The sequence below is a fragment of the Brassica rapa genome, chromosome A08, assembly GCF_000309985.2.
Source record: "Brassica rapa cultivar Chiifu-401-42 chromosome A08, CAAS_Brap_v3.01, whole genome shotgun sequence".
Taxonomy (NCBI): Eukaryota; Viridiplantae; Streptophyta; class Magnoliopsida; order Brassicales; family Brassicaceae; genus Brassica; species Brassica rapa.
This window is the reverse complement of record NC_024802.2, coordinates 19422963-19448580: the sequence shown is the minus strand read 5'-3', so window position 1 is coordinate 19448580 and position 25618 is coordinate 19422963. Positions and strand designations below refer to the sequence as shown.

The 25618-nt window shown below is 34.0% G+C and overlaps 3 protein-coding genes and 1 long non-coding RNA gene across 5 annotated transcripts; 3 read left to right on the top strand and 1 right to left on the bottom strand.

Annotated features, from left to right (window-relative positions):
• Positions 1-32: 32 nt before the first annotated feature.
• On the bottom strand, positions 33-957 carry LOC103835767 (pyrophosphate--fructose 6-phosphate 1-phosphotransferase subunit alpha 1). The gene is made up of 3 exons (XM_009111954.3): positions 724-957; positions 468-633; positions 33-389 (listed from the first exon to the last, which is right to left on the bottom strand). Exons 1-3 carry the CDS (start codon positions 828-830, stop codon positions 261-263), a joined length of 402 nt encoding a protein of 133 aa, XP_009110202.1. The 5' UTR covers positions 831-957; the 3' UTR covers positions 33-260.
• Positions 958-4675: 3718 nt separating this feature from the next.
• On the top strand, positions 4676-7977 carry LOC103835766. Its single transcript, XM_009111953.2, has 4 exons — positions 4676-5138; positions 5210-5413; positions 5507-5722; positions 5852-7977. Exons 1-4 carry the CDS (start codon positions 5136-5138, stop codon positions 6167-6169), a joined length of 741 nt encoding a protein of 246 aa, XP_009110201.1. The 5' UTR covers positions 4676-5135; the 3' UTR covers positions 6170-7977.
• Positions 7978-10252: 2275 nt separating this feature from the next.
• Positions 10253-13751, top strand: LOC103835765. Its single transcript, XM_033276324.1, has one exon. The coding sequence runs from the start codon at positions 12845-12847 to the stop codon at positions 13475-13477; it is 633 nt and encodes a 210-aa protein (XP_033132215.1). The 5' UTR covers positions 10253-12844; the 3' UTR covers positions 13478-13751.
• Positions 13752-16631: 2880 nt separating this feature from the next.
• LOC103835764 lies at positions 16632-19023 on the top strand. 2 transcript variants are annotated; one of them, XR_004450171.1, is made up of 7 exons: positions 16632-17128; positions 17211-17470; positions 17547-17571; positions 17889-18016; positions 18112-18226; positions 18314-18494; positions 18650-19023. It is a non-coding gene; the product is annotated as an uncharacterized LOC103835764 (long non-coding RNA). The 2 variants fall into 2 exon arrangements; XR_004450170.1 differs by having other exon boundaries at positions 16633-17128; positions 17863-18016.
• The last annotated feature ends 6595 nt before the right edge of the window (positions 19024-25618 follow it).

The window sequence follows — 25618 nt, the reverse complement described above, 5'->3', positions numbered from 1 at the left end:
ATGGGCTCAATATGGAACGAACCCAAAAGATGTATAAATATGGTAGGTAGATTTAGAAAACAAATAAAGTCTGTTGATAACATAAATTCAAAACTTTGTTTTTCTCGATTTCTAAACTCAACCCACAACAAACGTTACATCGTTTAAGAATTAAAAAAAAAAACAAGAACACGAAATGTGGGATATTGAAAAGAGTTTTTATGCAAAAAAAAACATTGAAGCTTTTATAAAGAGTTGGCTGGCTCTCTTTCTTTTGCGTTCTAAGCAGTTTGTTGACCACCATTTGAAGATGAAGAAATGGTGGTGAGAACATCAGTCACTGAAGCCATCACGCTCAGTGCTGCTTTCAGTACGTCTTGAGAACATCCTGGCTTCACTATCGTCCTCACCTGACCAGACCCACCAAAATGTCAAAATAATTATTAATATACAATCATTTCGAAACGATAGTAAAAGAAAACACATACCTGGTCTAGATATTCTTGCAGCTTCTTGATACGCCCCATGTAATCTTGATCTTCAACGCAGAGACTCACTGCTTTAGCATCTGCGCCAGGACCATCGTACTGAAGCGGCCCTGGGTTCCTGTACAGATCTTCCATCAAGAATTTGTCTGCGTTCTGTCTCAAAAGCCTGCCAAAAAAAAAAAACCATTTACATGTAGCAACAATGTAAGCAAGTGCCTTCATATTCTTTTTGTAATAATAACAAGAAACTGCTTACTCGTATGCTTTGCCTTTCAGATCCACCATTGCCGGATGAATTGCAGGTCTACCAATTGAAGTTGAAGTAGAACCAGCATTTTGGGACCAGTTCTTCACCGTCATCATTGCCTAAAAAACGTTAAAGATCAGTAAAGAAAGAAAGTTGTATCAACGCCATCTTTACATTAAGAAGAAGAAGAAGAAGAAGAAGGAGAAGAAGGAGAAGAAGAAACGTGTAGGTCAAGAGATATACTAAACCAATAAGGAAACAATACGACGATATTCACAATGCTCTGAAAGATATGTTTGCATACATTACCTACCGCTTGGTTTTCGGTTCTCGGTTCGAATCGATACGGATTATTTCGGATTGAAATGTTGACATATTTAGAAACCAGACATTTCTAGATCGGATCAAGTTTGGGTTGAGTTTCTATTTTTTTTTCATAAAACCAGAAAACAACCGAATAAAAACAGTTCGGATTTAATTCAAGTCTAAAGCTGAAAAACCAAAAAGAAAAACTCAAAAACTTAAGTTAAACACAAAAAAACGAAAGAAATATTCGCATTCGGTTTTTTTTGGATAGTTTTAATTTATAAATTATATTACATATAATTAAATAATTATTATATTTTATATATTCGGACAATCACTTGATTTCTATTGCGTTCTAATTCAATATTCCATTGTGGTTCTAATTCAATTTTGGTTTATTAGGTTTAAAAAACATGAACCGTTTAATTTTTATAAATTTCGGTCTGGTTTTGATTTTATATTGTTCGGCTTCGGTTCCGGTTCGATGTCTAGATAAGACCATCTCTAATGTATTTTGCTATTTTTACCTCAAAAATAGATGAACTTTATAATAGAGGTGATATACGTTCTAATGTATTCTTATAAAATAGCAATCTCTAAGTGTACAAGAAAAAGTATAAATTTTTGTTATAAAAATAGAAATATATGTGGGTTAAAGCAATTTTATCTATAAATGATATTATAAAAGTGGAAATAACAATGGGTTAGAGATGCTCTAATGTGCGAGGACAACCACAACCGAAGGACATGTAAAGCTATTTCTTGATCTCGTCCTCAGTCTTTCTTCAGATTTTGACTAAATCTTGCCCTTCTCTTATTTGTCCTACGGTATCTCGACTATTTACGAAAGAGCCACTGGATCTCCCCTCGAGATTGTTTCCCGCTATTAAGAATGTTGACCTTTTATGAATACAGCATCAACTCTGAGGACTCCACTCCACCCCACAGCCCCATATTACTAGGACAAATGGTTTTGATGGGTTGCAGACTTTAATGAATTGGGCTTTTAGACAAATGTAATGTAAATTATTGTGATGGGCCTATAACATGTTCCATATGCTCAACGCGATATATAGGCTGGGCTTGTACATGTTCCATAAAGTTCTGATTTAAATCAGATTCCTTTTTGTTGTTAGTTTGGGATTTTATATTTCTGCCATGTTCGTTTGTTTAACGCTACGTTAGCAACCACCGGCTTTGATACATTTCTGTTACTCTTATGCAAATTTAATTTTCAACGATGATGCATAACTCTTCGGTTACCATAGTATTAAAATTGAAATACATCGTTCCCCATAATGACGTCTAAGTACAAAGAGATTCTCAAAGCCGACATGGTTTGACTCATACCAGAGAATCTAACAAATTAAAACGACGCATGCGGCATGCCACACAAATTACAATCACGGACTTTCTAAATTATTACCCTCCACTTTTAAAATTTAATTTGCTTCTCAATTAGTATAAACAAACTCCTATTATTATTTCTTGGATCACGTTACATAACGTGGCAGCTAAACGCTGACCTATGGACCGGAAGCAGGTCCTACCCTACTATTAATTCGACAGCTCTCGGCACTAGAAAGTCTCTCTCCTCTTCTCCGTTCTCTCACTACGACCTTTCACGGAGAAGGAGATGAGACTTTCGATTTTTGTTTCTGTATTATAATCTTCGATCAAGTGATCGATTTCATCTTCGCTAGGCGATTAGACTTTCGTTAGGCGACTTTTGTTGTGTTTGTTCAAATCAAATCAGTTTTGTTCTTCAAATCTCTTTCTTATTTCTGATTTGGTTTGAATCAATAAAGATCCGATCTTGTTTTGATCGGTGATTTCAATCTCCCCCTTCGCAAACTACTTCAAATCCCGTTTAGTTTATAGTCTGATTTTCTTCTCCCAAAGATTATCCCCATATACTTTGTTTATAGGAGTCAATCTTTACTCTCACTCTGATGTGAGCCATGATTGGCGATTGGGTAAAGTTTCCTTGCTACAAGGTATTATGAGTTATTGGATTTATCTCGAGTGATTTCTCGGAGGCTTAGTTGAATCGGCATCTTGAAGATGGTCCGATAAAAGTCTTTCCCTGGATCAAATTTCGAGTCTTTCCCAGAGCTTATAAATCGGCGATGCAGAAGTCAGGCTATAAACAATGGTTTGGGTGGAGGATTGGAGAAAGATGGGATCGGGAAGTGATGGAAAAGACAAAGATGCATCCATCTTCGCGGAGGAGCCCAGGCGGCGGAAAGCTTACGGTCATCGGAGAATACACCTTTGTGCATGAGGGACACGTGTTAAAACACGCGTTGTAACATGCCCTAAAGGATGGACGCGTAGTTATGATGATAATGATGGCCGAAAACTTTGCTGAATTGGATATGGGCCTTTTAATTTAACTTGTAAATGGTATCTTTGTTTGGGCTTTAATGTAAACCTGATTCATGTATCTTTAGCCTGAGGGCTTATGAAATGAAATCAGAGTTGACAAAAAAAAAAAAAAATTCGACAGCTCTGGGTTCGCCACGACTGTTAAGTGTGAACCGGATGGGACAAAAGCGTCGGCCACGTCCCACCAAAAAAAGGATGAGACGAGAAGGCTCTTCTCATCCAACGGCTCAGATGTCACTAGACTAGTCTCTTCTCTTCTGTCTCTTCTCAGACCCGTCGATCTGTTTGGCTTTTCATCTATCGCCACCTCTATTTCCTTTTATGACAAAGAATTAGGATAATGTCTTTCTAATTGTGACCAATACTTAATTCCCATTTCTTATTTGACTTTTTCAAATTCAAGTGTGATTATTCCTTTATTTTTGTAGTATCACTCTCAAGGCTTAACTAGACGTGACATCCACATGTGTTTGTCTGTTATAATACGTGAAAAGAAAAACATAAACAAAAAATTGTAAACTATCAATCATCATATAACACAAGTTCAGAAGTAGTAAAATTAGCATGAATTTTTTTATAGATGATGGAAATAGCAAGGAACTCAATTATTTATGTCCATTTGGGGACAATAATATCACATTTTACGTTATTAATTAACCTTTACAAATAAATCCTTTTAAGTCTTGTAGAAACACACTCAACAGACACGCATATCCCTTGTTCTAAAAAGCGGCCGAGTTGCCTAGTAATCGTCCGCAAAATCGTGAAGCGTTGGGTCACCGTAGCGAGTTTGGCCAGTTCGGATGCATTCCACGCTAATCCGCGTTTTGACCGCCCAGAACGTAGTTTAAGATTACACGGCCGCATAATGTTTTTTTCTTTTAACTACCGCCGCGTAATTTTGTTTCCAGAAACCTCAAAAATCTCTGAAGATGTTTCTATTTGTAGATCTGATGTAATTATAGTGTACAAATCAAGAAAATCAAGTGAAAACAAAAAATAAAATAAAGAAAGAACCATGGATGGCCATAGTTTAATCGCAGAACCAAAGAAAGAAGAAGAAGATGAAGACATACGTGTATCTTTTTATATTTATTAAAATAAAGTAAATAATAAAAAACTATAAAACACCATATTTTAGTAGGTCCAAAAGGTTTAAACAAAACAATTGACCTAAGTTTTAATAATATTTGGAATCCACAAATGAAGATAAGTACTAGTGAGTACTATAACCATAAAAAAATTCTCGATTACTCTGAGATTTATTTCTGATTTTTCGATAAATCGCTAGGCGCTGATCATCCACACGCGTTGCGCCTAGCGAGTTTCCGAACAAAGCGCATATCCATAGATACGTGTGTCTTTGGATGACTTAGAAAAAAGAGAGATAATGATTTCCCGAAATTAACTAAAGAACAAAACAAACAGAAAATTTCCCAAGTAGAGAAGTCAGTAAATACTAAATATATTAAGGAGCAACAGAAAAGATACCTTTAACTAGTAACAAAAATATAAAACAACTAAAAAATATTCGAAAATTGTTTTCCTATGAAATATAAACTTTATAAACTTATCGGGGCCGCCCCTTTCACTTACCTCTTCATCTACCTTCTTCTTCCTCCTCCTTCTCGTACGTTTTTTCTAATGTGGAGCTAGCAAATCTAGCTATCGAAAACCCTAACCACAAGCTCAACTTGAGAGCCTTCGACGCCAATCACAAGAAAGTCATGGTGATACTTCTTTTACCCTTTTGTTTTGTTTATCTTATTATCTTCTCCAGTTTCTGACTTCAAAGTTTCAGGGCCCGATGATAAGAACAGAGGAGGAAGAAGACTATACGAGTCCACCGTGGCTAATGCCAATGCTACGAGGCAGCTACTTCATCCCATGTTCGATCCACGCCGACTCTAACAAAAACGAATGCAACATGTTCTGTCTCGATTGTGCTGGAGCTGCTTTTTGCTCTTACTGTTTGGTCAAACATAAAGACCATCGTGTTGTTCAGGTCTAATATCTCGTTCCTTTTTTCTTTCCTTCAAAAAAAAAAATTTGGGTTATTTATTTTCGTAATGTAAATGAAAATGAAACTAAATTGCAGATAAGGAGATCTTCTTACCACAACGTGGTGAGAGTGAATGAGATACAAAAGTACATAGACATCTCCTGCGTTCAGACATATATAATCAACAGTGCAAGGATCGTGTTCCTCAATGAAAGACCTCAGCCAAGAATCGGAAAAGGTGTTACAAACACTTGTGAAATATGTTGTAGAAGCCTTCTTGATTCTTTCCGGTTCTGCTCTCTTGGTTGCAAGGTATAAAACATAAACCCATCACATATGTCACTTCGTATGATTTATATAGTATAGTTTTGTTCATGATTTATGTGGATGCATGTTACACGTGGAATGACTGTATGTTCTTGGTTGGTTTTACTGTTTCAGCTCGGGGGAATGAAGAGAGGAGATCAAAGTCTGACCTTCTCTATGAAAGGGAAACACGGGAGAGACTATCAAGGTGGGTTGGAATCAGATGAGGCTACCACACCAACTAAACTGCGTAAGACGAAAGCTTTCAACCGTCTGATGAATGGTCTCTCGATCTCTACCGTTAGGTTTGATGACTATGGTCCAGGTGGTGATCAACGGTCTCCAAACTCTGGCGATGAAGGTGGTTTCAGTTTCTCTCCTGGAACACCTCCGATATATAATCATCGGAATTCAAGCAGACGAAAGGGGATTCCGCACCGTGCTCCGTTCTAAAAAAGTTACTTAATTACAACCCCGTATTAAGTATTATAAAAAATTATTAATACTTAATAAATTAGTATATAAATAGAAAATGGGGTAATAATACGCGTCAATATTATAATGTATAACTCTTGGGGTAAAATCTAGGATGTAGTCATAAAGTTGTACATGGCAGTCTTCTTTTTTATAGTTTCTTTTCATATAAGATAAAGGAAACAAGACTAAGCACATACATAGATACATTTTTATATAAATATAGAAGAATTTAGGTTATATAGTTTTGATGTTCGCTTTGCTTAAAAGCATATGGCTTTGTGTTGTGTTGTAATGTAATGTGTAAATTATTTTTGTTCATACTGTAATAATACGAAGTAAAACTGTAATAACAGGAGTATATATAAACGCTGATGTGTTGTCTAGTGCAGCTAATGTCTTCGCCATTGTGTATAGAATTTAAAGGGTGAGGTCATACCTAATAGTCCACCTATCCTTACTTGATTTTAAACTATTTTAAGAGAGTATATAATTGAAATGGTGAGGTCATCATATACTTATATATGCATTTTGTGTCTTAAAAGTCGTAAGAGTGACACAGAAATATATTGTTTTCAATAATGTTGATTGATTTGTTATAGCTTGACGTTATCAAGAAGAATATTGTAATAGTACGCCAAGGAATGTTATTTGTATCAACGATCAACATACTTTTAAAAAAGTAAGCTAGTGGATAGCCGTGTGGAATCTGAAAGGCTGTGATTCTCCGCCACCATTAAGATACGGGTGTTCATCACCTTTATATGGCATCTTATTCAATGTCATATTAGCTCTAGTAATCCACGAATCAATTTTGATTATTTTCACTATTTGATCATTTTATTATTCTGCTTGTTGGTGATCTTGCTCCTGTTTGTAACTTATCAAAGAAAATAACTAAAATGATAAATTTATACAGAGGCCTAATTGAAACTGTGGAGGCCACCACAACGTATATGCATAATTGGTTGATCGCTGTCCAAGTCTATAAATAGAAAGAACATATACGTACCGACATAAATTTTCATTACTTTTTAGTCGTATTTGAATAAAACCGTGACAGCCAATAGGGAACGCTCTCTCTCTTCCCTCTGTTCTCCCTTTAAAATCTTATACAAAGGTAATGACGAGAGACGTTCATGGTTGCCGGTTTCTTCTCCGGCTCTGACTCCCGGTGATCGGGCTTCGACTCCGGCAAGCGGCGGCTTCTTCAGCGACGACTTGGCCGGTTTATCTTCCAGCAAGCGATGGCTCCTTCAGACTTGCTTGGCTGGCTTTGTCTCCGGCATGCGATGGCTTCCACAGCACCGTTCATGGCCGGCTTTTCGTATAACTTTCATCGCTCATCTCCGATGTCTGTTATTGTTCAGATCTGGTTTTTTTAGTTTTTCTCTCTTGAGCGTTTACAAATCTATCACCGTTGTCATTTGTTCTAGTCTCGAGCTTCCTGTTCCGGTGTGTTCCGGTGGAGTGCTCGATTAGACATCTGACGATGATCTCCGAGCCGGTGAAGTCGACGGCGTCTCTGCTTCTGAGCCACCTGGTTCTCCTTTGCTTTCGGCAAGGCACGTGGCTTTGTGCTGTCACGCGGAGATGCATCTTTCATCATTTGGGCTTTTATGGTTGGGCTGTATGATGTGTCCCTCTTTTATAATTTCGTCTGGGCCTTGTTCTTTTTAGGCCTCTTTTTCTTGTTCTTTTGTACTTTGTTGACCGTTTGGTCATATCAATGAAACGAGATGACAAAAAAAAAAGAATAAAACCGTGACTATTTTTAAACTATCATTTACACAAAAACACGTACGCAAGAGAGTACTGCGCCAATAACGGTGGCTCTGGCACGTAATCCTTCAGACGGCCTCGCTGAGCAGCGGCGCTGGCTGACGCAATGACCGAAGGGGTTATTTTTTACTTATCAATTGGCCGAACTTCCAACTAGTTGAGCGTCCTCGTCACTGTGAGTACAACACGTGTCTAATAAAACCATTCATTTCAGAACACGTACGTAGGAAGGGTATGAGGTGACCACGTGAGGCCTTGGGTGAGGTTATCTTGTTCAGTCTCCCAAGATGTTAATTAACATCGGATTATATGATTTATTTCCGTAAGTTGCTCTGGAATGAATTCTAGTTACCGCTTTTTTGTAGACTCTTATTTCTTGAGTTTTCTCAGTATACCACCAGTTTATCTCACCAGCTTTTTTTTTTTTTCTCATATTATTAAAGACCTAAAAAGGCCAACAAAGAACCATATGAAACACAAAAGCCTTAAAGACCAGGCCCAAACACCAAATACAAGCCCAAAAAAGAAAAGGAGAGTGGCCCAGTCACAACCCTTTCCACCTCCACGAAGAAACACGAAACACAGAAAAAAGACGCGTGGACACGCCACCGACTCCACCGAAACTGCCGCCGGGACTTCCACCGGATTCACACCGGAATCACACCGGAATCACGAGCCATCACCGGAAATTAACGAAATAAAATCGTCACCGGATCATCCAATTCACCTGACCACCGGAAACTACCGGGAATTAACCATGACCACTGAAAAAACCACCTCCAACGACTGTATTGAAGGTATAAGCGATTCAGCATCCACCACTTAACCGTCTGAGCTTCGGAGAACGTTAAACAAATGAAATCGAGAATTCATCCAAACTCAGGCCATCATACACAACACCAAACCGTCATACAGCTCGAGCACTCGCGAGTGAAAGATGTGATGCGGAGTCAGAAGCCGGATACTCATCACCGACAGAAAGGGAGAGCACCGGAAGCAGAGGCCGGACGACCATCGGAAGGACATATGCGACGCCGGAATCAAAAACAAGAACATCACCGACGAGAACAAGAAGATTCATCTCATAGAGAAATCTTCAGATCACCGTGGCTTTGAATTTCATGTATTTCATTTTAGAATGAATTTCGTCCGGAAAAAAATAACATAAGCCACTATAAAATATCATTAACAAATGTAGAAATATGTGATGGATTATTGATAGTATATTAATATTACCTTTTATATTTTGATGTTTTAAAACGGCAAATATTTGTTACCATTCAGAATATTTTTAGAATTATGTTTTAAAAATATTTATATTAAATTTCATTAGTTCATTAAACTTATATTCTAGTGGTTTATAATAATTTTATGAGTAGGTTTTTCTGAGAACTAATTTTATGAGTAGGTTTATTAAAACTATTTTTTCATTATATTCAGTGAGCTACTCTACTATTTCACTATTTCACAGCATACTAATCAAATATCCGTTTTCAGGCAAACTCGTGGTATCACTAAATTACGTATTGCTGCTCTTTTATTGTGTTAGACGCTGTCGGTAGACGGTCGTGTCTTATAATATTATCTGTTGCTCTTACATTTCATATTCTTATAAGTTACCCTAACAATGAAATCTAGTTAGTCACGCTTCTTCATACAGTATGGTACACTACAAAAGTTTGGCAAGGATAGCTTTCAGCTTCGCAATAAGACATGGGCAATTGTCAATAATAGCACCTTTTGAAGTTTATGTCTCAAAAATAGCACTAGAAGGAGAAAGTCACAAAAATGACATTCATTAAAGGGTAAAATATCCCTAATACCCTTGGTTTAAAATTAAATAAATAAACAAAAATAAATAAAAATAAATAAAAATAAATAAAATAAAAATAAATAAAATAAAAATAAAAAAAAATTTTTTTATAGTTTCAGATTATATGTTTTCAGATTCAAATTTTTATAAATTTTTTTTTGAAATTTTTTTTTATTTTTTTTCAAATTTTCTTTTTATAATTTAAAAATACTTTTTGAAACTGTTTTTAAAATTTTTATTTTTTATTTTAGTATTTATTTTTTATAAAATTTTAAACCCTAATTCCAAAATCCCACCCCCTTAACTCTAAACCCTAAGGTTTGGATTAATTAACCCAAGGGGTATAAGTGTATATTTACCTCTTTAATGAAACCTATTTTTGTGACTTTGAGCCTTGAGTGCTACTTTGGGAACAAAAACTTGGTTTGGTGCTATCCTAGTCTTTTTCTCATAAGACATATGCAAGACTGTACACTACCTTGCTAACGTCATTACTGATCCGTGGGTTTCTATCTTCTAATATTCACTATATCAACTCATTCTATAGATCAGAGATGAATTTATACGGCATAAGAATATATTCACTATATCAACTCATTCTTCGAGGACTGTATCTACTCCGACATGGAGATCATCACCGAGGCCATTACCGATGCACGAGAATGGTAGAGCTCTCAACGTTTATCAACCAAAGTACCCAATGTGGCTCCCCGGCCCAAGGGAACTCCAAACACCATTTTCCCTCTCAATCCTGCCTTCTGTGGCTACTTGCCATGTTGATGCTGCATGGGATTCTCTCTCGGGTGATTGTGGATTAGGAGTGATTTACTCTGGTTCTCCTTGTGACAATTGCTCTCCTGCTTATGCGAGTCCCGTAAACTTGTCTCTTTGGCGCTTATGGCTGAGGCCTTTGCCGTCCGCTTCGCAGTTATGACAGCTACGTTTTTAAATATGAGATCCCTTGTGATCCTGTTGGTTTCGCTCACCCTCATCAAGCTCTTGAAAGCATAAGAGTCTAGACCAGCTGTGTTTAGTATTTTGTTTGATATCTATCATTTTAATTTTTATTTTGATGTAATTTTGTTTAGGTTTATCCTTCGTCTGTAATATTTGGAGGTTGATTCAGTAGAACCTTTTATGATTAATGAAATGTGTGTTTGTTCAAAAAGAAAAAAAAAACTAGTTTCAAGTGGATGACTTGTACTTGAGCGGGGTTCGCAAGCATCAATTCTGTAAGAAATGAAGTTTGTGGGCAAAGAAATTTCAACTATTGACAACATATATAAATTCTGAAGATCGATCAATTTTCATGTATTTAGTTTATCTTTAGGGGAAGTAATCTATGATCATCTGCTTGGGTTGCAAAATAAATTATAGAAAAAACCCGGCCATAACTAAATGGATTTTAAATTTAATACAGTACTGCGAAATGAGGATGGTCGATTTAAACTTTAAAAAACGATCTGTAAAATTTATTTTGAAAAATTTGGGGGTTTTAGATAAGGCAGCTAACATATTAGTTAGGCCTCTGATTGCCGGTAACTCAATAACATTTGTATGCTTTGATTCGTACACATAAACAACAGAACACATTCTAGATCAACAGTTACGAAAATGCTCGTTTCAACACGCACGTGTGTGATGTTAAAAAGTGTAAATTACAAAACATTAAAGAAGGCACGATCGAGAAAATGAGTCATGGTTTTTGGTATCGATGGGCCTAAAGAACAACTATCATTTATAGTAATTTATATAAGGCCACTAGATGACCCAGTTTGGCCCAAGTTATTAGTAGGCCCTGATCTCAAACCCTACGTACCTTCAATATTAACATGTTTAGAAAATTTTGGAACACGTACGTAACTAAGAGTGAGAAATCAAACACGAATTTGTATAAGGCAAAATTAGGAATACTTCTGGTAAAGGAACAAGACGACGTGCAAAGAGGTTCTGTCGACACAAGCTGGTTTATATATCATATATGCCGTCTTACTTGAAATTTGTTTTAATAATAGTTTAATATGTTTGTCTGATATAAGGGTTGTTTTTTTTTAATAGAGGAGATATATAGTTGTTGATAAGCACGAACTTGTCGCGTTAACATGTGAACATCGGACGCTAAACCATATTCATTTTCCTGGTCCCTAATTATGAACTTTTAATATCATGCATTTAATTTGATTCGTGTGAAGATCCTTTTCTCGTGTGTGTTTCTTGTGATTATCCATGCACACGAAGTTGCTGGAACAACGATATCAGAATTAGACTTAATCATCGGCCATGTGTGAGTATTGAGTCTGTTGACACACACGATTAAAAGCAAATTTACATACATGCATATGTGCCGACGTGCATGTTAGATTTACATATAAAATCAAATTATCCAACATATTAACATATGCTTCTTTACATAAATTATCCAGCTATAGGTTATTTGAGAAATGTCAAAGCCGAATTATAATTAAATTGTTTATGTGGTTGGCCATTATTTGCAATTACAGTTGGATTTTTAAATTTAATTAAGTCTTTGCTGATTATACGTTACATACGTGTTGATGATAAAATGATTTGCTTATCTACTAGGTCTTTGTTGATAGTTTATATACATGTTGATGATATATTAATATGCTTATCGACTAGATCTTTGTTGATAGTTTACATACATGTTGATGATATATTGATATGCTTATTTAGGTCATCACTGATACTTTTCATACATGTTGATTATATATACACTGATATGTTGTAACTAATTCGTTAATTATAGAAATGTATAATAAACAACCACCGACAAAAGAAAAAAAACAAACAAACACCGTGTGAAGACGAATGAATTCGATATTTAACCATCAATCAATATTTCTCTGAACATCACCGAAAGTTATACCCGACCCTAACCGGGTTATTAATTCGAATTTGATTAGCCGGTTTAGAATTCGTCTTACTTCTTCTTCTTCTTCTTCTATATATAACCCAACTGTTCTTGAATCTTTCTTTCTTGTGCTTTACTCGTTCATTCGATTTCAAATCTCTTCTTGACTTTTTTCACATCCATTGAAATGGGAATCTGTGTATCGCTCAATCGGAGAGACTCCAATTCTCCCCCAACGGTGAAGATCGTCTCCGTCAACGGCGATCTACGGGAATACAATGTTCCGGTGCTAGCATCTCAGGTCCTTGAAGCTGAATCATCGGCGGCGGCGGCGGCGTCTTCCTCTTATTTCATCTGCGATTCGGATTCTCTCCACTACGACGATTTCATCCCGGCGGTCAAATCGGAAGAGCCGCTTCACGCCGAGCAGATCTACTTCGTCCTCCCGATCTCCAAACGGCGGAACCGTCTGACGGCGCCGGACATGGCGGCTCTCGCCGTCAAAGCAAGCGTCGCGATACAAAACTCCGTCGGGAAAGATTTTCGGCGGCGTAAAAAGGGGAGGATCTCGCCGATCATGACGCTTAATCATCAGCCTAACGGTTCCGTTGCTGCCGTTAACGGAGAAGCAAGCGAGTCAACGGCGGTTAGTAAGGGAAGACCGTTGGTGAAGAGAACGGCGACGTATAAGGCTTCGAGTGGTTATAACCGGTCCGGTTCGGTACGTAATTTGAGAAGGCATACTTCGAGGCGAGCAAAGTTGGCGGTTCGATCGTTTAGGCTGAAGCTTTCAACGATCCACGAAGGCTCCGTCGTTTAGATTGGCTATATAATAACTCTTTGTCGTATTTATTTTTGCGAGGCTCAAACAAATGAGAAATTAAAAAATGAAAAACCAGTATTAGAATATAAGCATAATATTATTTGCAATTTTGTTTTCGTTTGTTATAAACTGATGCAAGTCTGTATGTTTGATTGTATATAGAAAACTCTTGTATATATTGGTCACGTACCTCACGCTATAGAAAAGCATATATGTTACCAAATAATGTGTGTATATAAATGTGATTGGCCATGTTACTACAATAAGACAATCATAATTTATAACCATACTCAAGGGTCAATACTAGCTAAGTTATAAACCTTTCAAGTGGTTCTTATATTGGTTCTTCCATAACTAAATGTACAAGTATAATTAATCTGAAACTAAACTCTAAAGTTTTATAGCAATTTAAATATAACTAAACTGAATATATATATCAAATGGGGAGACATGGAATATAAAGCTTAGCCCAGGAGAGGAGACTAAGATAGCGACCAAGGAAATTTTTTGTCAAAAAAATCCGACCAAGGAAATTTTAACTGCAATATTTCCAATGTACTTGCTCATCTAATTATATTAATCAGTTTTGTATGTTCAAAATTCAAACTCTGAATATACATGTGCAATTCAAAGGATCTCTTGATATTTTATATTATTGGTTATATATTATAGGCTTATAGCGAATACTATATACTAGGATAAGACCCGCGCCTTGCGCGGGATTAAGTTATTATTTTTATTATATTTTGGAGAATGAAACAATAGTTTGGCTTCATTTGGATTACGGGTGTTCAATCCGGATATCGGGTTGGTTTCGGTTCGGTTCGGTTTTTTCGGTATTTGGTTAGTAAAATATAACTACTATTCTAAATCCATATTTACTTTGACTTTAGTCTTTCACATACTTTTGAAAGATTTCAACTGGACGACTAAATTGATCAGCCAATCTTGTTGTTTTAAGTCACATAGTTTGAATATTTATTAAATAAAAATTCATATGCGTTATATTTTATGATCATTTGTAACTTATTATAACAAAAAAATAATCTATTGATCACAAAATTTTCAGAGTGGGAATATTCAAATTTCTAATAATATATAGACGTTTTGAAAAATTCAAATATAACATATAAGAAAAAATATAAATGTTTTTATTATATATTTAATGTGATTTTTTAATATCTTTCAATAATATAAAATTAAAAAAAAAGAACTAAGATACCAAAATTGTTATCAAATATTTATTATTCATAATAATTAATTTTCATATATACGTTAATCATATTAGGTAATTTCGTAGCTTCTAATTAAGGAAAGTGCAAAAAAACTTTTGGTAGATTATTTATCAATTCGATAGTTAGTTTAATACAAAATATAATGTAAGTCAAGATGGACCAACCTATTTTTCTAAGAATAGTATATTTTATATAGTCATTTATTAAATGAGAATTTATAATCATACAGTTCTATGACCATTCATATCATTTTATAACTGAATATTTAAATCATCGATAACAAAATTTTCAATGTGAAATCTTTAATAAGTTTATAATTTATAAATGTTTTTGAAAATTCATTGAAAGTTTTAATATTAAAATATTGATGTAATCTTATGGTATATAGTATAATCTATATATATATATATAAATATATATGTTTTATTATTAAATGATATTTTTTACTCATATGGTTTTAAAATAATGTGTATGTTCTTATAATATTAAATAAAAGTTCATATTAATACAATTTTATGATCATTTGTAACTTATTATGACAAAAAAATAATCTATTGATCACAAAATTTTCAGAGTGGGGATCTTCAAATTTCTAATAATTTATAGACGTTTTGAAAAATTCAAAATATAACATATAAAAAAAATTATAAATGTTTTTATTATATATTTAATGTGATTTTTAAATATATTTTAATAATATAAAATTAAAAAAAGAACTAAGATACAAAAATTGTTATCAAATATATATTATTCATTATAATTAATTTTCACATATATGTTAATCATATTAGGTAATTTCGTAGCTTTTATTTAAGGAAAATGCAAAACATTTTTTGGTACGTTATTTATCAATTCGATAGTTAGTTTAATAAAAAGTGTAATATAAGTTAAGATGGACCAACCTATTTTTCTAGGAATAGTATATTTTGTATAGTTATTTATTAAATAAGAATTTATAATCATACGGTTCTATGATCATTCGTATCGTTTTATAACAAAATATTTAAATCATCGATAACAAAATTTTCAATCTGAAATTTTTAATAAGTTTATAATTTATAAATGTTCTTGAAAATTCATTGAAAGTTTTAATATTAAAATATTTATGTAATCTTATGGTATATAGTGTTTAATATATATATATATATATATATTTATTTATTTTATTATTAAATGATATTTTTTACTCATATGGTTTTAAAATCATGTGTATCTTCTTATAATAAAAATGTTAAACCATTGATCATTAATTTTTAACATAATAATTTTAATAGTTTTAGTCATTTATTGTCGTTTTTAAAAATTCAAAATATAACATATACGAAAAAATCTAAATTTTATTTTTATAGCTAATTTGATTGTTTAATTTATTTTAATAATATAAAATTAAACAAAAAATGATGGAGGAGATATACATTGTTATCAAATCTTTATTATTAAACTCATTAATTGTCATATATATATTAGTCATTTATGGTAATTTCGTAGGTTTTATTTAAGGAAAGAAAATATCATATCATATCATTATATCATATAGTTTGACCAACTTATGTATTTAACAACATATAAAAATCGAATGTGGACCTACTTATTTTTCAATTGAATGTAATTGACTACCTAATTGAGTGCCACCTATGCATTGGGGCCTCTTTTAATTAATACAAAATTGAGGTTACATCTTTTGAAATGTTCCTCAATTAATATATAAGGGATTTTGAGAAAATCAGGTTAGCTTATAAGAATTTAATTTATGTTATAGGGAGTAGAAGAATTCTAGATATCTTAAATAATAAAGTAGAGTTTTGTCTCTCACTCCTTGCGCCACGTCATCAGGTAGAGGAGGGCAAATTCTGACACGTTTCATCCATTGAAACAATCTGCGTCTGAAACTGTGTCTTGTCTGTAATGGGTTTTCTGTCTCATCTTCCGATTGGTTTTCAATACTTATTATCAGGCCCAGTTTCATCTTGTGGTTGGCCCTGTGAATTATTAGGTTTTTTTTCATCGTCTTCTCACCTTCTCTTTCGTATGTTTGAATCTGATTTCTCCAGTATCCTAGAGCTTCAATCAACTCACGTAACTTAATGTCCTTGAATCTGTGCTTTAACGTGATAAAGCCACTACTCCCACTGTAAAGCATTAACTCGACCTCTTAGCATCCAAAGTAACCGCCTGAAGCTAGCAGTATAAATAATCCCTCTAGCAACGATGAACAGAAAAACCTCACTGAGATCCAGAAGAAAAGTTTGTTCTACTTATCGACGATGGCGAATTTCTTCATCCTCCTTGCTGATTTTAAATTCGGTTGCTGTTCCAACACTTCTGAGGTTCGTTTGCCGATGTTTGGGAGACCAGGAATGTGAGGAAAGGCGATGAACGACTGAGTCTTGACATGCTACTCATTGATGAGCAGGTAAGCACTTCCGTCTCTGATTAAACCTGACGTTAACATCGATTCTGATTTTCTAATCCTCTGATTTTCTCCTTTCAAACAGCCAACGATTATGCAAGGATCTGTTAGTTCGAGTCGCATACCCAAATTCAGGAACCCCTTCAACGAAGGTTCTGTCTACACGCTCAACTGTTTCGATGTAACCCGGACTAACCCCAATTTCCGATTGTCTATGCCCCCCTCTCAATACGGTAAGTTCCAAAAAATTAACAGATCCCGTTAGGCCCAGACCTACTGAACTGTTTCGATTCCGACCACACGACAAGTTACTTGCACTGGCAAGCACCAACAAACAACTTCCTGGTATGTATCTTGAATTTGAGTAGTGTATGTGATTTTTTGATAGCATGTGTTAACATAAACTCATTAAACGTAACAGCTGCAGGAAAAGAAGAGTTTGACAAGTAAGTTCCCTTACTCTAATTAGATAAATGCAACTTGGTCTACTCCTAATGAAATAAAATTTCCTTTTTGTTGACTGTCTTTCCATGCTCATACACTTACATATTGACAAGTAATGGTACAAACTATACAGCGTCTTCGTTAAAGGTGGTTCATGCCCATTGAACCTCTTACCGTTTCTGAGCTTAACCAATTTATTATTGCTACTGACCCTCAGTTGAAGTCTTGTCAATTTAAATTTAAATCCTTTGATATTATTCTTCTGATTTGTGTACTTCTTCTACACTTGACAGATAATTATTTTTTTCTGTACGGCTAGAAATTCAGCAAGATGACGGTTGGTGTTATATTGACTGTGGTGGGTGTTCAAAGAAACTTTCCCAAGAGATATCTTCATTCACATGCCTCGCATGTAATGAAACTAATGTTGCGGCTGCCCTCAAATAAGTAATTTGGATCTGTGTATCTTTCCCCGTAATAGAAGCAAATGCCATATGTTTCCAGACACTAATGTTGTAGTAATATCCTTTCCCTTACAATAGGTACCGGATGATATTTACTGTCTCAGACGACACTGATACAACGGCTTTCCTTGGTTTTGATATGGAAGTAGCTAGACTGCCGAACATTCAGGCTTCTCAGGCTGCACAGATTGTGGTATCACCTATAATCAACCACTAGCTATTAATTTTTACTATTACTTTGCGTAATGATTCATGTATAATTCTGTTAACCGGTTTGCAGGGAATAAGTGTTGATGCTTAGAGGTTGATAGTGAACTACCCCGCTCCCTTTCTGAGAATGTTGGGACTGCCTACACCTTCCTGCTCAGATTAAAGGATTTCAATTTAACTTTAAAGCACCAAACCTTCACATTTCTCGTATTTTCCCGGCGTGAGAGCTTGCACCTATGCTAGCCTTTGTGGTTAATTTTTTGTCTCTTTACCTAATGTGAATTTGCTGATATCTAAAATATTTGATCTCTCCCCATCCTTTGTTGTAAATGTTGATCTCTTTGCCTAATGTAAATTTGCTGCTATCTAAAATATATAACCTCTGTGTTTGTTGCCTTATTAATAGGAAGGTGCACAGGTCCTTGAAGCAGCGAAACCTGAAGTTATGGCATAAGGTTCAGAGCCCAAAGTTGATAACACTTGCAATGTTGGAGACAAGCTATCTACATCTGATGGTTCACTTGCCGGACGTACAGCATCAGAGAAAGAACAAACTGCTTCGGATGAGAATGCTCCTAAGAAAGCACGTTTGGAATGAGTCCACTACTAGGACTTTAACAACCACGTCTTCTCTTTTTTTTTTTTTTAACTCACCACGTCTTCTCTTTATCTAATAATGCATTAGCATCTCTTACTTTTCTTTTAATCTATTTCCCTTTTTTATTAAACTCAGTGTAGTGGTTGTTGTTTCGATTAGTAATAAAGCATCTTTTCAATTTCGTTTAAATCTATTCCTCTTTTTTTTCTAAAAAACCTCAGCGTCTTGGTTGTGGTTCCAATTAGTAATGCAAATCATTTCCAAATAAAACATTAACATCACGTGTATATGTAAAGTCGGTAATCATGCACTCTTGCATATAACATAGAACTTATTAACACTTGCAGTGCTTATAAAGCCGTTTAGGTTACATACTAATGTTAACTTTCAAATGGCAGACAGACTAAATACAGATCTTGCATCACATCTTTTTCCTACACTCTATGTTGTTCAGGACAAGCTATAACCTCCATGATGTTCAAGCATATGTTCTGGTATGTTTTCTTTGTCAATGATATGTGGTTTTGTGTGTCAAAACCCTTTGTCAAACTCTAATCCCTGTAACACAAATTCTCAAAGGCGATGCTAAAAGACGCCACTTGTGACGACCTGATCTCATAAGACCGTAACGATCAGGTGAACCAATGAATCTAATATATTCATTTTGGAAACCGAGTATTAATTTACCATAGTTTTTCCTTTTATATATACAATTTACGCAAGTCCTGAGACGTGCGTGGACATGGTGTCAGAGGCATGCCTACAGTGTATTGAAAAAGACATTCGCTTTAGGCCCCCGATTAATATGAATTTTTTAAGGTCCTAAAATTTAAAATAATTTATAATCTAATGGTTCAGACTTATTTTTTAAAAAACCTTTCTACATAGTAGACTAACTAACCTTCAGAATTCATGTATTTTTTTTCCTATATAACATAATATAGCATAAACTTATATGACATAATATATCATAATTTTATTCTTTTACAGCGTTAGATTTGTGTATTTGGTGAAAGCGATATATCATATTGCAAAATTGTTTTTATAATAGTTGTAATAAGTTTATTTTTAAAATTTGTCTTAGGTCCCTAAGACCCTCGCACGGCATGGTGTAGATGGAAAAGGAAGAATCCATCTCTGACTTACGTTCAAATCTGTCTCTATTCGTTTGTTTTGGCTATGTAACAAAGCTTATATATAAAATAAAAGCAAGAGGATTACGAGGACATTGTTGGAGCCTTGGAGGATGGAAGCGAAGCTGGGAGAAGTGCTTCAAGTGAACATACATGGGGAATTTTTAAGAAAAAAAATCTGTGTCTGCTTCTTCAGATTAACTGATTTTGAATGTTCTTCAATCTAAGTTTCATGTACCTTCAGTGAATTCGGTTTAGCTATGGAAACTGGATTTGTTTTTTGGTTCAATTTTTGTTTTCCGTCACATTTTGTTTTAAACTTGATGAGTAATCCAAAAGTTATCACCTTTGGCCTTTTTAAGTTTAGATTTCGATGGCCCTCGGTTGCAACCAGATATGCGGCGACATATTGGTCTTTTCCTTAACATAAACCAGTCAAAGATGGTGTCGTTACGATTTATTCACTTCTTTGCTTTATTTTCTCTATTTAGCATCAAACACCAGAACTCCATCCGCATTTGAGTGTTTTTTTAAGGCACAATGGTTCGTACAACTAACAAGTGTGTATAAAATGTTGCAGGTAAGCAACCAATATGAGGCTTGCAACAGTTTCTTGGGTTCAACTTCCATGCCAAATGGTCTCTGGCTAATATAGATCAGCCTCTTGGACTACGCTCTAGAAAAAAAGGTTCACCTCCTTTCAGAAAACAGAGCCTCAAAGCATTTAGCTATGGACGTTCCTGATTTCAGCCATGTCACTACACGCCACAACCACACAACATTTTGCCGTCTTTTACACCAAAACTATCACTTCAATGCACACATACAATGACATATCAACTGATGGTTCAAATTAAACGATCAGTCACCCAACATTTTTTTTTCAAATGATCCACATACTACTTAAGATAACTCAAAATCACTCTCTCTTGAATACAAACTTTCTGCCGGGGTGGACTGAACTGTGGTGTTTAAAGTCAACAATCCCGCGCGAAGCGCGGGCAAACCCCTAGTAACTTATATAGTAGTTATTTTTATCAGACTTTGCAGTTCATTTTGCTATAATTGGTCTAATTCAGCAGTAAGAAAGCTATTTGAAGTTTGAATGATACGTTTCTTTTAATTCTAGGTTTAAGAACAAATCAAAAGCGTTATAAATGCTGCATTCATAGTAATTAATATTAATTGACTTTTTAGGGTTTGATATTATATGTGGCATGTTAATAAGGTCGATTTTCCATTTAAAAATTTGGTTAGAATTCCTGGATGTGGTAGGGGACGCGCTTCTAATTATCACTCAAAACTTTTGTTGATTAGTGCCTTGATTAATACAAATTTAATATTGTCTTTATCATCATTGCATGAGATGTATATCAATTGCCAGTCAATTAGTCTTTTGGCTGGTAAAAATGTTGTATAACATAAGAATATTTGACTAATAAGTATGTAAGTCCACTAGCTCAATGCACATATATATAAACGCTTAATAATTCATGCCATCATTAAGGCATTATATAGTTAATAAACATTAACCTTATATTATTGTGCACTAACCATATATGTAGTATATACTACATATATTCGAATTGTAATTAGCTCTATATGGTTCCAGTGATCAAGAATGTTGATAATATTAAATAATAAATTTAATATACGCAGCCAGAAGATGGAGAAAGTAGAAATTAACACTTTTAAAGTGGTGTGATTACAATAATTTTAAAGCATGTTCCCTCTCTTCAAAGTGTGCACTTAATTTGACTAAACAACTTAAATCTTACTTACCTCTCAGATTATAAACAGGCGTCTAAATAGAGGACAACAAATATGTAACAAAAACCGTTACAAATTAATAATGTATACCTAACAATGTGTCAAAACATACGTGATGAGTCATGAGTGGTAGAGTGGGGAATTGACATGTAAAAGGAGTGTGGAATGTGGACTGTGTGGATTTTTTTTCCTGATCATTCGGTTCCTGTTTGGCAATTTTATGGTACATATGTGTAATCGAAGCTGTAAGTAGCTAGCGTATCCATAAAAATATGATGTAATAGACATTGATTTCGTGTTGACTTGAAAAGAATGAAAATAGTACAATTCATGAAATTTCTTGATTGTATGATTATTTTTTATGATATCTTAAGTTAGTAGAAATGTGTAACAAAACCTCTATTGATGTGGAGAGATTGGACATACTACATTAACGAATGTAAGCCGACAATCTCCGAGCAAGGATAAAAAGTGATAATGCGAACAAAGCATTCACAAAAGCATTGGCTTTTCATGTTTTCCCTTTTTCATATGATCCAAAACTAAAAAGAGCTTTGTGTCATTCAAGTTTTGCTAATGAGTACTTGTAATATTTCTGTAAGAACAAAAAACTTCCAAAGCCTAACTTAAATGTTTTATATGATACTACTAAAACAAAACTGAAGAAAAAGTTCGGTTGTAACGTAGCTTGTACAGCTAACATAAAATTCAACTCCCATTATTTGTTGCCAATCACCCATTGTGGTTGATTAGTCAATTTATTACTTACCTAACTATCTCCAATGGCTTACTCTATTTTCTACTCTAAAATAGAATAACTCTATAATAGAGTTTGAGTTTGCTCCAATGATACTCTATTTTAGAGTAGAAAATAGAGTGATGAACAAAAAAAAAATTACTCTATATTTGGAGTAAACCTATTTTTCACTCTATTTTAGAGTGAGAAATGGAGTACTATTAGAACATTTTTTACTCTAAACTCTATTTTAAAGTAAAAAATAAAGTGGATTGGAGATGCTCTAATACTGTCTTTTTTTGAACGACTTATGCTTTTGTGTATGTAGTTATCTATAATTCTTCTATTACATCCATCATCTTCGTTCGTGATTAACAAATACAATCGTATTATTTATTGAAAGTTTGATTATGAACGAGAGATGCAATAAATTAAACATGTAATAAACTGTATCATCAATATATATTATATATATATATTATATATATAACTAAGATACTAATTGTAAATGAAATAGTGCAATATGACAACAACAATATATCATGTTTCTTATGATTTTGCAACTTATTCCATCATTCCACAGTGACAAATGACTATTTTCAGAAATAAATCAGGTTTATTTAGAATGATTATCAAGTAGATTGTGTGCATGTTGTATTACCAGTTATTACACGAGACTAGGTCCTTGTCCGCGCTACGCGCGGATAGTATTTTGGTTTTTTTTCATATTTTTATACTATTATGTCAATTGTTTAGTTTTATAAAATGTTATGTTTTTACTGTAAATTTGGAATTAAAAATCTAATTTTCCCTTACTATAAAGTAAGTTAATTTTTTTTGAATCTTACCACAACACATTATACATGAAGAGAATATAGTTGGTCTTTATATTCTTATTTGGTGTAATACTGAAAATTTTGATGGTTTGTTTAAATGTTTTTTTTTAAATTATATATTTTAGGATTGATTTTCGTGACTATATTCTATAATTGTCTAAAAAAAATTGTTTGTCCCATATAGACATCCACATAAATATGGACTTCTAATAAATTTGTTCATTGAAATATTTAGTTTTACTTTCAACTTTATTCTCTTTTTTGGCACCCTCATGCTAGCTTGTGGGGCTAGCCAACTTGGTGTAAAAGGGTTTACAAAAGCTAATCGAGATGCGCGTGATCGGACACCTTTTGCTAGGCTATTCGTACGGAATTTTAAAGATCTAGGAATATAAGCAATAGAAAGTTCAGAAAATTCTTTGGATACAGCCTGTATTTCGTCGAGCTCTGAATCCAACGCAGACCAATCTTCCTCCTTTTGAATGAGTATAACCAGTTGTTCACAGTCGATTGAAAGACCATATCTCTGTGTCCAAACTTCAATATCACTTGCATTGCCCATAGCAAACCTTCAGCTTCCGCTTGCAGTGGTGATTTGGTGCGTGTATATTCGGCCCTTGCTCCAAACAGCATTGGAAAGTCACCATCCATTAACAGAAAGCTAAGTCCAGATATGTCTCTTTCATTTATCCAGGATGTCTAGCAGAAGCTTTTTTTTGCGGGGGAACAGTTGTGTCTGTTACCTCAACTCCCATATCAATCTCCATAATCTCTGCTTCAATTTTATTCGCTAATGGAAAATACATAATTCCTACGACACTATTAATGATTTTTTTTTGTAACACCGATACGGCAAACTTATGTTTAATTTAGCAAAACTCTTATTTTAATTTTGTATTAAAGAATCAATCATATTTTATATTATCCATAATTTTAGTAAATTTGCTTATTTGTCATGTTTTTATTAGGGTTTAGCTAAATCATTGATTTATGATTTATTTTTAGCTAAGTCACTAATTTATTAATTTAAAAAATACTCTTAATTATTATTATATATATATTAAAAATGAATTTTATTTTAGTAATATTAAATTTCTATTTTATATTAAATTTAGTTAATTTTTCTTATTTGTCATATTTTATTAGGTTTTAGACTTTTAGATAGGTTATTGATTTATTATTAATTTCTAACTGATTCGCTAATGTGTTAATTAAAACAATACCCTTAATGAATTTTATATATAATAAAAAAGAATTTTATTTTAATCATATAAAATTTATATGTTATATTAATATTAAATAATTGATTCTAAAATAATATAATAAAATTATCAAAAAATTTTAAAATAAGATAATTCTTATATATATTTTGTTGCTATCTGAAAACAATATTTTTATTATAAAAGTTAAAAAAATACAAAAATTATAATTAAATATTATTCAAGAAAAAAATATTTATATAAAGATATTTTCTAAACTATTTCTAAGATATGAGTGTTTTAAAAAATTTAACACGGAATGTTTAGAACACGATATTATGCTTATGAGAGAGTGGCTCGGGAATGGGCTTCGAGATATGTCAAATGGGCTCCGAAAATAGCTTATTTTTTTTAACTCAAGCCTAGTCCGAATGACATGGCATTTTGGTTGGTTCACAATATTTTGTCTATGTGGCAAGGCTTAGAAAGGAGGGATTTAGTCCCTTTTATATAGTAGGATTACAAATGTTACTAGTCAACAAGTTAATAAAAAGTATTGTGGTTATATATGAATATCAAATTTCACGATGTCGATATATGAAGCTTCCTACAAATAAATTAAACATTAGTCAACAATTTAATAATTAGGTAGTACGAAATTAGTAGTTATATAAAACTTTTTTTTTTTGCCGTCTAGTGATATTTAAAGGGATTAAAGCCCAAAATACAAGAACATAAAACTCAAACATGGGATCCAAAAAACATACATTCAACCATAGACTAAACCCTAAAGGCCCAACAATGGCCTATAATACAGGCAGACCCAAGACTGACCCAGGACAAAACCCTTCCGGATAAAAAACGCAGCACTAAAACATGTGATGAACACGCGTCGATTCTGAAATGAGTACAGAACACGTGTTGAAACCTCACCAAGCGAGTTACACGCGTCGCACATTCACCGCGTCTTCACCGCTAAGAGTCATCACCGGAGACCGCCGAACGGCGCTTCACCGGGACACCGAAACACACGCCGGTCAACAACCGACGTCTCACCGGAAACACCAAATCCACCACCACCACCTACGGCCGAGCTCCTTTCA

Excerpts from the sequence above, each read along its gene's own strand:
- LOC103835767 (XM_009111954.3), bottom strand. The coding sequence starts at position 830 with ATGATGACGGTGAAGAACTGGTCCCAAAATGCTGGTTCTACTTCAACT. Across the intron at positions 634-723 it reads CTGAAAGGCAAAGCATACGA|GCTTTTGAGACAGAACGCAG; the intron begins GTAAGCAGTTTC and ends TTTTTTTGGCAG. Across the intron at positions 390-467 it reads TGCAAGAATATCTAGACCAG|GTGAGGACGATAGTGAAGCC; the intron begins GTATGTGTTTTC and ends GGGTCTGGTCAG.
- LOC103835766 (XM_009111953.2), top strand. Across the intron at positions 5,414-5,506 it reads AAGACCATCGTGTTGTTCAG|ATAAGGAGATCTTCTTACCA; the intron begins GTCTAATATCTC and ends ACTAAATTGCAG. Across the intron at positions 5,723-5,851 it reads TCTGCTCTCTTGGTTGCAAG|CTCGGGGGAATGAAGAGAGG; the intron begins GTATAAAACATA and ends TTACTGTTTCAG.
- LOC103835765 (XM_033276324.1), top strand. The coding sequence starts at position 12,845 with ATGGGAATCTGTGTATCGCTCAATCGGAGAGACTCCAATTCTCCCCCA.